Source organism: Nicotiana sylvestris, chromosome 7 (genome assembly GCF_000393655.2).
Source record: "Nicotiana sylvestris chromosome 7, ASM39365v2, whole genome shotgun sequence".
In the NCBI taxonomy this organism is placed as follows: domain Eukaryota; kingdom Viridiplantae; phylum Streptophyta; class Magnoliopsida; order Solanales; family Solanaceae; genus Nicotiana; species Nicotiana sylvestris.
Genome location: NC_091063.1, coordinates 36776578 through 36789386, shown reverse-complemented (window position 1 = coordinate 36789386; position 12809 = coordinate 36776578). Strand labels below are relative to the sequence as shown.

The following is a 12809-nucleotide window of genomic DNA, read 5'->3' as shown; positions in this document are numbered from 1 at the left end:
GATAGCGTAGGGTCCCGATTAGTGCCTTTTCTCGTCTATGGGCTGGTTTACTACCTTTACTTGTAGCTTCAAAAGACGTATACATAGCCTCTCTCTAGGCTTCAGTGACCATAAATACTCAAATCATGTAGTTTGCACATAAGTTTATCTCCAAATTAGCCCATGAATAATGATGGGTCATGTGAAACTTAGTTGAAGAAAAAATTTATTGGGTGAGTAAACAAAGTCCCACATGGAAAGTAGAAAAAGAATTACGTATAAGGAGTTGGATACTTTTAATGGTGTGAGACCTTTTGGGGAAAACCGTGTGGATTTGGCTCAAATCGGACAAAATCACACTATGTTAAGAGTATCTCTAAGCCGTTTTAACCTAATATATTATGCGGTGGTAATATTGAAACATTTAATATATGTAATTTTTATTTCAATACAATTAAGAAATCAGGAATTTACATCGAAAGTAGATGTCGGCTTAGACTAGAGAAAGAAACTCCCACCTCTCACTAAAACCAAATCCAATGGACAACCCACCCAAAATACCTAACATACCGCCGAAACCACCGGATTCCAACAAAATGGAGGAAGATACACCCCAATTATAATCCTACAAATAAATGCTCCTTGACAAACCGGATACATCACAAGCAAACTACTTTGTATCTGAGCTGGAAAACCCAGAAACTCAATAAAAAAGGTAGGGAAAAAATAAGCCCAATCCTACTCTCCCAGGTAGATAAAAACAGATTATATGAGCCATGGTGCTACTCGGTCATCATCAAACTCTTTGGCCGGCATATGCTACACTACCTCCTCCGATCCAAATTAATTGAACTATGGAACCTATCCGAACAGTTAATCTTGATTGACCTAGGATTGGATTTCTTCATAGTCAAATTTGGTAAGGAAGAAAACTTGGTTAAGGCTATTCAACAGGGCCCATGGTTCATTTCTGGGAGCTTCCTCTCCGTCAAGCGGTGAGAACCAAAATTTGTCCCACAAGAAACCACACTTTCCCTCACTGCGATATGGGTTCATCTTCCCCAATTGCCCACCGCATTCTACGACAAAGAGATTTTAGAAAATGTAGGCAGAAAGCATGGGAAACTTCTCAAAATCGATACATGCACCTCAACAACCCTAAGAGGGAAGTATGCCAGAATATGCATCCAAGTCCTATTGGAATCACTAGTTGCAACATATGTTACTATAGGAGACCATAAACAACTAGTTGTCTACGAAGGTGAGAACGTCCTTTGTACAGGATGTGGAAGGCTAGGTCACATCCTAAAAGGGTGCTCACACAGACAAAACAAACTCAATCGCCACCACCACAAGACAACTTAGGCTGCTCCAATTCAAAAACAACTAGTGAAGAAGAAGAGGAATAGAAAATTGTTTCCTTTCCAAGAAGGCGCAAACAATGACCCCCCACCCAGCAATGCCCAACACCAAATCTAAATAGAAAAGGTAAAGCACCGGCCCAAACGGACGACATCTAAGTTCGAATGTTTGACGACATTTTCGGTAAGTTTCTCGAAACACAAACTTTTCGCTATGCTTCAAAAACTAACCCACTGTAGGACACAAGCCCAGCCCAATGCACAAAAGCCACTACTACACCGATGGAAAAACAACTCACTCACGGGCAGCCTACAAGAAACAGGCCCAACATAAGCATGAAGAGAAAGACGGGCCCAGAAGCTAATAAACAAATACCCAGTACAGAGAAGGGGCCTACACCTCAAAGCCAAAACCAAACAACCCCCCCCCCCCCAAATCCAAACCAAACAGGCCCCCCAAAAACCCAAAGTCAACTACCCCAAAGGGCCTAGAGGCGAGTTTGACAATGCATCAGACGGAGACCCACTCCACCCCAAAACCCATCAACTCTCTAGTAGACCCCAATGATGATCCCTACTGTTCTACGTCTCCCCTACAAAATCACTCCATGGAAATTCAGGAGCAAAATCTGAGAAATCCAAAAATTACAATTGATTTGATACCAACCATCAACTCAACCGGATTTTCCAGTAATCCCACAACCTGTGTATTAGACATAGGTTTCGAAGCATCTAATATGGGTGTCGATCCACTTCCATCTTCGGCAAAAATCGTTGATTACCCCAATAACCCCTTTTTAATAACAACCCAAAAAAGGTTAGACAAAAAAACCCAAAAATGGAACCCCCTCCCAATCCCCTAGTCATTCTGACCTCAGTTCCACCACTACCAGACCACACGCCGGCGTCATGGCTGGAGATAGCCTCTATGGCCAGGCACTATGTTACAATTTTCAACTGGGCAATCAGACCATATCGCTCATCATCCAAAATCCGGCCCATTTAGCTAGATTAACTGTAGAGGTGCTAAACAAGGGTTTGGGGATGTTTTGTGCTCAACTATAGCAGTCGATGGTGCTTTAGAGCAAACTCAACCCAACGCAACAACCCAACGCAACAACCCAATGACCCACACTCAATCCACAACATGATGCAACAAATCTTCAACTCCATGCCCTTCTTCCTGGATCTGGCGGTGACAGACCCTTATGCGACTCCTCAATTCAAACTTCTTTATCACTGGCCACACTAGGACCCTTCATCTTCAACGCAAGAGAAACAGTACTCACCACCTCTGGAGAATATCTCGAAAGAGATATCAAAATCCTTGGAAATCTTGAAGAACCACGAAGCTCCAACGGTGAAGGAAACAACGCCATCAGATAGCCAATCAAGAATAAACTCTCTATGGCTGGAGGCAGTACGAGCAGTGGAGTTCAGTATGGACCACAGCGAGACCCTAATCCTTCTATGCCCAAAGAGCCTAGCAAGATGTGGACTGAGCTTGTCCTCACATCAAAGCCAAGGTGTTCTGAAGCCCCTCCTGACACTAACTCCAGTGATGAGATCACAGCCATCTTAACCCAAGGGAAGAGATGCGATGCCAATCCAAGGAAAGGACAAAGCATCAACGAACAACCCCCCACCAATCCCACATCCTCTAAGGAATTTCATCATATGGAATGTTAGAGGGGCAAACAATGCTGAGTTTAGGAGGCATTGCTCAGAGATGGTAAAAATGCACAAACTTGCTATACTAGTGTTGTTGGAAACGAAGATGGCAGATCATAAAAAGCTCATAGAGGAACTGCAATATGACCTGCATATTCAGTTCCCAGCAGTAGGCCACTCAGGAGGTATAGTCATCATGTGGAAGGAATCCTCCTTCCAGGTAGATGAAGTAGCAGTAACACCACAAGGTATTCATGCAATGGTCAAGGTACTCCCTTTAAACCCTCATTGGTTAATTTCTGCTGTTTATGCTAGTAATTATAATGAGGTTAGAAAGACTCTCTAGGATAACTTTATTGATATTTCCAAGAATTTTAAGGGTAGTTGGTTTGTGGGTGGGGACTTCAATGAAGTCTTGAAAGCTAGGGACAAATTTAGGGAGTAACTTATTCCGGAATTGTATTAACAATTGTCAGCTTGTAGACCTAGGATTCAAAGGAAGCCAGTACACTTGGTCTAACAAGCATTACAAAAATAGGTCATGCCTTATCCTAGAAAGAATTGATAGGTGCTTTGCTAATAACCTCTGGGTAAATGAATACCTAAAGGCAAATATTACTCACCTTGCTAGGACCCACTCTGACCACTGCCCCATGCTAGTCAAACTAAACAATAACACTCAAATGGTCTCCAACAAGCCCTTTAGGTTCGAATCCATGTGGTACAACCGCCCTATGTTCCAAACCATCATCAGGGATTTCTTCCCACTCCAATCCACCTTAATCCCCTCCACTATAAGGTTCAAAGAAAATGCAATCAACTGGAACAAACTCACCTTTGGCAACATTTTTCACAAAAAAGAGACTGCTTGCCAGGATAGCTGGAATACAAAAATCCCCTTGCTACCAATCTAGCAATTTCATCCACACCCTTGAAAACACACTCATTGAGGAACTTGACTCAATCCTAAAAAATGAAGAAGATTTCTGGAAGCTGAAAGCTAGAATAAACTGGCTCTCAAATGGTGATGCCAACACCAGATTCTTCCATACATCCACCCTTAAAAGAAGAAGGAGAAACAGAATCATATCCCTCAAGGATGATTCAGGGAACTGGCAGTATGAGACCTAGGAAATCAAAGCTTCAATATCTAAGTTTTTCCATGAGCTCTACTTCACATCCCACTCTCAGTCTCAAAGGTACACTACTACACATAGTTCTCATAGGCCCTCCCTTTCTGATATCCAAAAATCTACCATTGCAATGCCTCTCAGGGATAGTGAAATCAAAAGTGTCATTTTCTCCTTTAAGCCTTTCAAAGCTCCGGGCCCTGATGGTATGCACCCTTTCTTCTACCAGAAATACTAGGACATAGTGGGAAAGGATGTCATTCAATTCTACAAAAAGTGCTTCTCAACAGCAACAATGCACCCACTAATGAATGAGACACTCCTGTGCTTAATTCCAAAATGTCCATATGCATCCATGATTAAAAACTACAGGCCCATAGGTTTATGCAACATTGTTTACAAAACTGTGAACAAAATCCTAGTAAATAGAATTAAATTTACATGTCCTACATCATTGGCCCTAACCAGGCCAGCTTCCTTTTCAACAGGAGAGCTTCAGACAATGCTATCATAGTCCAAGAATACATCACCCATTTTGGAAAGATAAAAGGCAAATCACCTAACATGATCCTTAAGATTGACCTGGAAAAGGCCTTTGACAGACTAGAATGGTCCTTCATTAAAGAGACCCTCCATGTCTTCAATTTTTCCAATTCCACCATCAACCTCATTATGTTGTGTGTCAGTTCTTCCTCCATATTTGTCCTTATAAATGGGGAACAGACAAATTCCTTTAAGCCCACCAGAGGCATCAGGCAAGGTGACCCTTTGTCACCCTACCTCTTCATTCTGTGTATAGAAAGACTCTCTAGGGACATTGACAAGAATGTCCAACGAAAGGAATGGTCCCCCATTAGCATTAGCAGAACTGGCCCTAAGATATCCCATCTTTTTTTTGCTGATGACCTAATACTGTTTGCTACAGCTGACTAGGGCAACTGCAACACAATCCTTAGTACACTCAATTCCTTCAATCATGCTTCAGGGCAGAAGATCAACTTTAGCAAGTCCAAAGTTTTTTCAGTGCTAACTGCCAATCCCACCAAATGGAAACCATCTCCAACACACTTGTCATCCAGGCATCAACCAGCTTTGGCAAATACCGCGGCTTCCCAATTTTCCACAAAAGGCCCACCCACAATGATTTCCAATTCATCATAGACAACCTCCACACAAAGTTGGTTGGGTGGAAAACAAACATGCTTAATATGACTGGAAGGACTACCTTAGCAAAAGTATCCCTTAACACCATCCCCAACCATGTAATGCAACACATCAAACTCCCCTCCAAAACATCTAAAGAGATTGACAAAATCCAAAGGAATTTCATCTAGGGTACCACCATTATCAAAAGGAAGATGCACTTGGTTTCCTGGGATACAATCACAAAATCTAAGGCACAAGGTGGACTTAGAATCCAAAGAGCTGACTTGAAAATAGAGCCATCCACTCAGGATTGGCATGAAGGCTCTACCAGAACCCATCAAGCACTGCAATTGGAGGCACCCGCCAAAAAAATCAAAGTCAAGCACCTGGCGATGCATACTCAAAGGGTGGGAAACATGCATACAAGCCAAAAGATGGGTTGTCCACTCAGGGAACAGAGTCAACTTATATCCCAAACCTCCCCTCAATCAGATCCATAATTGAAGGCCCTCTTACCCCGGAGGACCTGGCCACGATTGTGGCATCAGTTCACAATAATGGGAATTGGGATTTTTCTTCTATCTCCCTAAGTATCCCCCACAACATCAAAAATACCATCCTAAACACATCCATACTATCCAATCATATAAAGGAGGACAGAATGACCTAGGGAATCACCACAAATGACATCTACACCTCAAATTCAGCATACTCTCTACTGGATAATCTTGTCCAACATAAATGTACAGACAAAGGTAACAACTACTTGTGGATCTGGAAATTAAAAGTTCCAAACAAGATCAAGTCCTTCTTTTGGCTTCTCTTCCATGATAGGCTCTCCACTGAAGCCTTCCTCCACCATATTGGGATTCATCTAGATCCCAAATGCAGTTTCTGCAACTAGGGAATTGAAACATTTGCACACATCTTCTTCGATTTCCCCAACACAAAACTATTCAAGACAAACTTTGTCTCAGAGAGTTCCAACACACTTCCAAGCCATGTCACCTCCTTCACTAGTAGGGACTGGCCATCACATGGTCCATTCTCAAGAAAAAACCCTTCAATAACACCATCAATTGGGAAGACCTACTCCCCTTCTGCTTCTGGCAAATTTGGCTCTCAAGAAACAATAATCTCTTTAACAATAGGAAGGATATAGTTAATACAAAAGCTGCTCTAGCAAAAGTGACAGAGTAAATAACCATATTGGTCAACAGAACACCCATAAAAGAGAAAACTATCTGGGTCAAATGGACACCCCCTCTAACCAACACATACAAGTTTAACACAGACGGGGCTGCAGTTGGGAATCCGGGAAAGGGAGGAGTGGGAGGAGTCTTCAGAAATGCAAGTGGAAACTGGGTGTTGGGCTACATGGGAAGCATTTAACACACTACCAACACACAGGCTGAGCTACCCGCATTACTGAAAGGACAGCAAATCGCAGAAGAAAGGCAGCTAACGCCCTTGGAAATAAACACAGACTCCACAGAGGTAATTAGAATGCTCAACAACAGAAATCTTATCTTTGACTCAATTATCTTTGAATGCAGGTCAATCGTCCAAAGACTAGGAGACATGGTGATGAAACACAACTACAGGGAGACGAACAAAGTTACTGACTTACTAGCAAAGGAGGGTGCTAAGATGAACTTTTTTGATACTATTTTTGTAGCAGCAGTTCCTCCGGTGTTTTCTACACGTCTTTTGGGCAGACATCGCGGGAACTGCTTTCTCCAGACAAGTTTTGGAATGTAATATTGACAACTATGGCCACATGAAGAGGAATTAGTATATCCCCTATAAACAATGCTACTGTTTTATGCCCTAACAGATAGTATTTTTAATGAATTGCACCCTTTTAACAAAAAAAAAGATGTCGGCTTACTACACCAGACCCCTCTATTCTTTTTGAGACAGAGCAGTACTTCTAGTTGAAAAATCAAGCATTTCTTGAACTATGAATTTTTAGTACTATATCCCAAATGCTTTTAATTTTAAAAAAAGACGATCCATTCAATAATATTTTACTTAATTTTAACTATGTGTATATTATTTTTTAATGTCGAATTTCGTAGCAAAAAAATAATGAATTATGTTTATGGATTGTCGTACTTCAAACTCCGTTACGGTTGTAAACTAGGGTTATCTTCTTTGTGAGGAAAATAATATTTAACAGATGTCGGGAGAGGCATTAAAATGTTTTTCAAAAAGCAATTAGTTGCTGGTTGTCCCCGTAGTAACCGATATGTTGAAGCAGCTCTTTCTTTTTTTGGTTTTCAACGCGGTGATATATCCAACTAAATATGGAATTAGGGGATAAAGGCTTCCTAACAGAGGCTTCCATATCCAGGGTTCAAACTCAAGACCTAGGCTCGAATTCGATACCTTTAGTTAAGAATAAACGAGTACTTACCACTCCACCACAACCCTTGTTGGTTGTTGAAGCAGCTCTCTTCCAAAGAATGGGAATTTATTCAACTGTTATTTGTCAACTCCGTTATTTCAGCTAACACGAGGAACAGAAAGGAAAGACTATGAGGTTCTTTCTATTCAATGCAAGGGAGTCCTGGCTTGTTCCCCAATCAGATTACTAGCCTGTTTGGTCAAGCTTCTCCAATCCTATAAGCACTTTTTTTTTCAAAGTTAAAGTATTTGACCAAGCTTTTGGAATAAAAAAAAATGCTTTTGAGGAGAAGCAGAAGCAGAAAAAAAGTAGCTTCTCCAAAAGCACTTTTTTTAAAATCACTTTTGAGAAAAATACATTTAGACACAGTTTTTAAAAGCTTGGCCAAACTCTAATTGTTGTTCAGAAGTGCTTTTCAGATTAATTAGTCAAAAACAAACTGTTTCTCATCAAAAGTACTTTTGAGAAAAATCCATTTTCAAAATAAACTGATTTTTGCAGTTTGACCAAACAGGCTATACATTTGGAGATGTGCTGCTCCTCTAGGCAATTAATTTATAGGTTGCTCCTCTAGGCAATTAATTTATAGGTTTGAGTTGTAACTGGTGGCTTTTGTGGGAATGTGGTTGTTGAAAGTGCTTAATAAGTGGATTTGTGTGCTAAATGTTGGTTAGTTGATGAGTTTAAGAATCCAAAAATGGATTTTGATTCTAGGTGCAGAATCCAAAAGTGGATGCATCTTTTTGGACAACCAATTTGGAGGTTGGTAGTAGCAACACAAAACCTACAGCTCAGAGTATTTTGCAAAGAAAATAATGCAATTAAAACTTCAAAGTTTGAGTTATTTTCTTCTAACAAACGTGTAACGAGCAGTTGGCCAGTGGGCTCATGTCCTTGTGAATTGAGGGCAGAATCAGATACAAGAAAAAGGAGTAAATGAGATGCCAGGGAAGAGCTGGATTTTGGTGTTCATTTTTCATTTAACTCTGCCATTTCAATATAACAAAGAGGAAATACTCCCTCTTTCTGAGGATTATAAAACAGAACTATTACTCCCTTACCATAAATTCAAAAGCTAGTGGCCTGATTGGATACATCACCATTACCTCTTTTATCACTATAACAAAATCCAAGCTCTTATGAGCACAACCTTAAATAGCAAGAGAAATACATGTTAAAAACTGCTGCCAACTTCTTGGAGGGCTACACCGCGTAACCTGTCTGATCCCGGAGGATTGCAGGAAGAAAAAACTGCAATGTGCTTAGAAGTGCTGCAAACTTCTTAGTAGTTTGATGAAGCAAACTGTGCCCGTTGTTTACTGTTAGTTCGGGAAGGGAAGAAGACCTCCCCATCAAAGCACCCTCGTTCCACATACAAATTCCTAGAGATTCTTTTGGGCACCTATACATGATCCGAAAGACATGGATCTTATCTAGCACAAACCTAACTTTCCCCAAAGAGCCTTTGTCCTCCCTTTTCTACTTGGTCATAATTTACAGCTCAACGAACCAAGAGAGGCAAGTCCTCTGTATTGCGATAGCTGTCAATTGGTACTCGCCTGCCATGTTTTCGGAGAAAATATACTTGGACATTTCCTATGTACAGAGTTGACCAACAGAAGCTAGTCAACTCAAATAACATAAGTTAAGTCGTGAATGCTACCGAGCATGATGTCCTGCTTAGCTTTGATGGTTTGATCAACCTTCAGAGTCTTCACCTTCACCACCTTGAAAATCTTCATCCTCCGCATCCTCAGATTCCGAGCCTGTAGGCTGCTTCACATCTAAATTAAGTTTCATTTCCTGACTAACCAAATCAGCAAGGTCAAACCTACCTGCATTTCCATAGGCATCTATGATTGCCTCATATAATGACTCATTGGGCTCAATGAGTCCATATTTTAACTGGCCATATATCCGCTTTATACCTTCAACCATGCCAGCTTTCCCATAGCAACCTACAAGATTAACAAATGTGACAATATCTGGTTCCAGTCCTTCATCTTGCATTCTCATGAATATTTTTAGTGCTTTATCAATCTGCTCTGAAGCTCCATATGCATAAATCGCAACATTGTAAGCAAAGGGATGAAGCTCCAATCCTGGTTGTGTGATGACGTTGCAGGATTCAATTGCAAGTGCGTGCAAGCCCACTGCAGAGAAAACAGCGATTATCACAGCTTGTCTGGCGTAAGGTTTACCTTCTCGGTAAGACAACTCAAGCTGTCTAACTGCCTCTGCTGAGAAACCTCCCTTTTTCAATATTGTGAATAACACTTTAAATGTACCCCCATCTGGCAGAAGTTTCCTGTTAATCATTTCATGCAGCAGTTCGGCACATTCAACAAGCTGCCCATTTGTGGCATAGCATGCCATTACCTTATTGAATGTCACACAATCTCTTAAAAGTCCAGACTGCTTCATGTCCTCTGCTATCTCAATGGCTTCATCAAGCATACCCATGTTCTTGTATGCATAAATCAAAGTTGCAAAAGTAACACCATCGGCCTGGCCTCTCTCCCTCAAATAATTAAATATCAACTTTGCTTCAGACACCATTCCAAAGTCCGCATACAGATTGAGCATACTGTTGGATGCAATGATATCGGGACCTCCCTGCAAGTTTTTTATCTGCTCATAAAGTGTTTTCGCTCCCTCTACTGACCCGAGCTTACCATAAGCCTTAATCATTGAAGTCAATATTATTTGATTAGCTTGAAGGCCAGAGTCTTTCATGACATGGAAATAACGCATAGCTTCTTCAAATTTACCAGCTTCAGCAACCCCATCAATTAAAGTTCCATAAACAACCTCATTTGGTTTTACACCTGCTTTCGACATTTCATCGAAGACGTCAACAGCATCAGAAATCCTATTCATGCGCACATAACTAGCAATTAGTGCAGAGAAGGTAGAACATGAAGGTTTAAATCTCAATCCTTGCATTTCGGCTAAGAGCTCTCTGGCTTGGTCAACCAAATCACCCCCAGAGAACATCTGGATTAGAGAGTTATAAGTGCATTCGTCAGGCCATGCCCCTTGGCTTTTCATTCCTTTGAAGAGTGAGAAAGCTTTATCATACAGCTTTGCGATGCCATATGCTTTGATCATGACATTATACTCTACAACTTCTTTTTTTGGAATAAACTTCTTGTCTCTCCTACCAAAGAACACATCCTCTGCTTCAGTCCAGAGTCCCTTATCGGCATATGCATCAATGATGGCAGCATAAGCTGGTGACGAGAACCCGCCATTCAGTTGGCACTTGTCGAAAAGCACCTTCGCACGGTCAATCAACCCTTCATTGATGTACATTCTCATAATAACAGGAAGAGAGTGTTCATCTATATACATACCTAAACTTTCAATTTCACTAATCACACCTTCAACCTCCTGGATCATATTTTGTTTGCACAATATTTGAAGTATTGCTCTACAAGTCACAGCATCAGGGAAGAGTCCTGCCCCCCTTATCTTTCTGTACCACTCAATAGCCCGATCAATCTTACCCGCATTAGCATAAAGAGACAGGAAGATGTTGTATGTTTTCGTGTCAGGAGATATCCCTCTTTCCTCCATCTTGTTCAGCAAAGCTTCCGCCTCTTCCAAGTGACCATGACTTCCACAAATAAAGATCATAGTATTGAAGGTAATGGCATCCAACGCCACCCCTGATTTCAACATCTCATTGAATACATTTGCAGCGTCCTTCAACCGACCAGCCTTCCCATACAAATCAATCAGAGTATTGTAGGTGGCGGTCATTCGAGGTTTCTTACAAGTGTTCTCAACTTCTGAAAGACTTAAAAATCTAGAAGGATTCCTCCCTCCAGTCCTGAAAAGCTCGGTCAACAAAAACTGCTTCAAACTGAAAGGTTCAGAGTCGTCCATAGAATCCAACTCAAGATCGTCCAATTCAATCTTTCCAATACACCAATCCTTATAGAACCTATCTGCTCTATCATATTCTCCTGCATCCTTCAAAACCTTAACAACTGTATTCATTGTAACCTCATCTGGGAAAATTCCCCTCAATTTCATATGTTTAATCCATAAAAGAGCCTCCTTTACCAACCCTGCTTTCCCGTACACATCAACAAGCATAGCATAGGTATTATTGGTCGGAAAAACACTATTCTTTGCCATTTCAATCCAACAAAGTCTCAACTCATCCCATTTCTTAGCTCTACCTAGTGCCCTAAGTATGACATTATAGTGAATTACATTCGGAACATAATCTTTCTGCGATTTCATCCACGCAAATACCCTAAGAGCTTTCTCCCAATTACTCTGTTCTTTGAGAATCACAGTCTGCTCTTTAGGACTAAGCTTCCCATAATACAAATCAAGGGTTTTCTCAACATCACTTTCTGTTCTTAAAGAACGCAAAATTGAAGGTAAAATACCTCCATACCCCTTTCTTTTACCATTAATAACCGTTCTTGAAGGTAAAGCTTCAGCCTTTGAATGACACTGAAGCTTAAACCCTACAAAACCCCTATCTTTTTGAGGTTTTTGATTCTGCGGTTGCAAAATCTTTACATTTCTGTGTAAAGGATGGTTAATTTCGGATGTAGGTTGAGATTTACAGATTTGTCTTTGGGCAAAAGGGTGTTTGGTGGTGTGTAAGTTAAACCCTAGAAAAACCCTAGAATTGAAATGAGAATTAAGGTTTTGAGGCTTACATTGTGAAGAAATGGGTTGAGCTTGAAGTGGGTTGCGAAGAGTTTCATAGGTTGGAGTTGCTCCTTGTCCAATCTCCATGGAAGTGTATGTCTGAAGCATCATATTTCCTTGTGTTAACAGTTAAACAAGAAAATGGACAATTTTAACTGTAACAGCTGAAAAATATATATGCTGCCGGCCAGAAATAGAACATAAGAAAGGAAAGATATTTCAGAACTTGGGAAGAGGGAACCACCTCTTTTCTTTAATTTTGAAATAATAATCAATTTATTGGTCGGACTAGTTTTGATATTACTTGCTACCACGGCTTCTCTCACCTTCTTTAGCGGAGGGTCTATCGGAAATACTGTTTCTGCCCTTACAAGGTAGGAGTAAGGCTAGGTACATCCTACCCTCCCCAGACCCTACTTGTAGGACCACACTGCT

General features: G+C 40.9%; 1 protein-coding gene across 1 annotated transcript; it reads right to left on the bottom strand.

Moving 5' to 3' along the window:
- Nucleotides 1–8646: 8646 nt before the first annotated feature.
- On the bottom strand, nucleotides 8647–12609 carry LOC104221066 (pentatricopeptide repeat-containing protein At1g73710). The gene has a single exon (XM_009772045.2). The coding sequence runs from the start codon at nucleotides 12483–12485 to the stop codon at nucleotides 9396–9398; it is 3090 nt and encodes a 1029-aa protein (XP_009770347.1). The 5' UTR covers nucleotides 12486–12609; the 3' UTR covers nucleotides 8647–9395.
- Nucleotides 12610–12809: the final 200 nt, after the last annotated feature.

What these genes read in the sequence shown, in the direction of transcription:
- LOC104221066 (XM_009772045.2), bottom strand. Translation starts at nt 12,485, where the DNA reads ATGATGCTTCAGACATACACTTCCATGGAGATTGGACAAGGAGCAACT.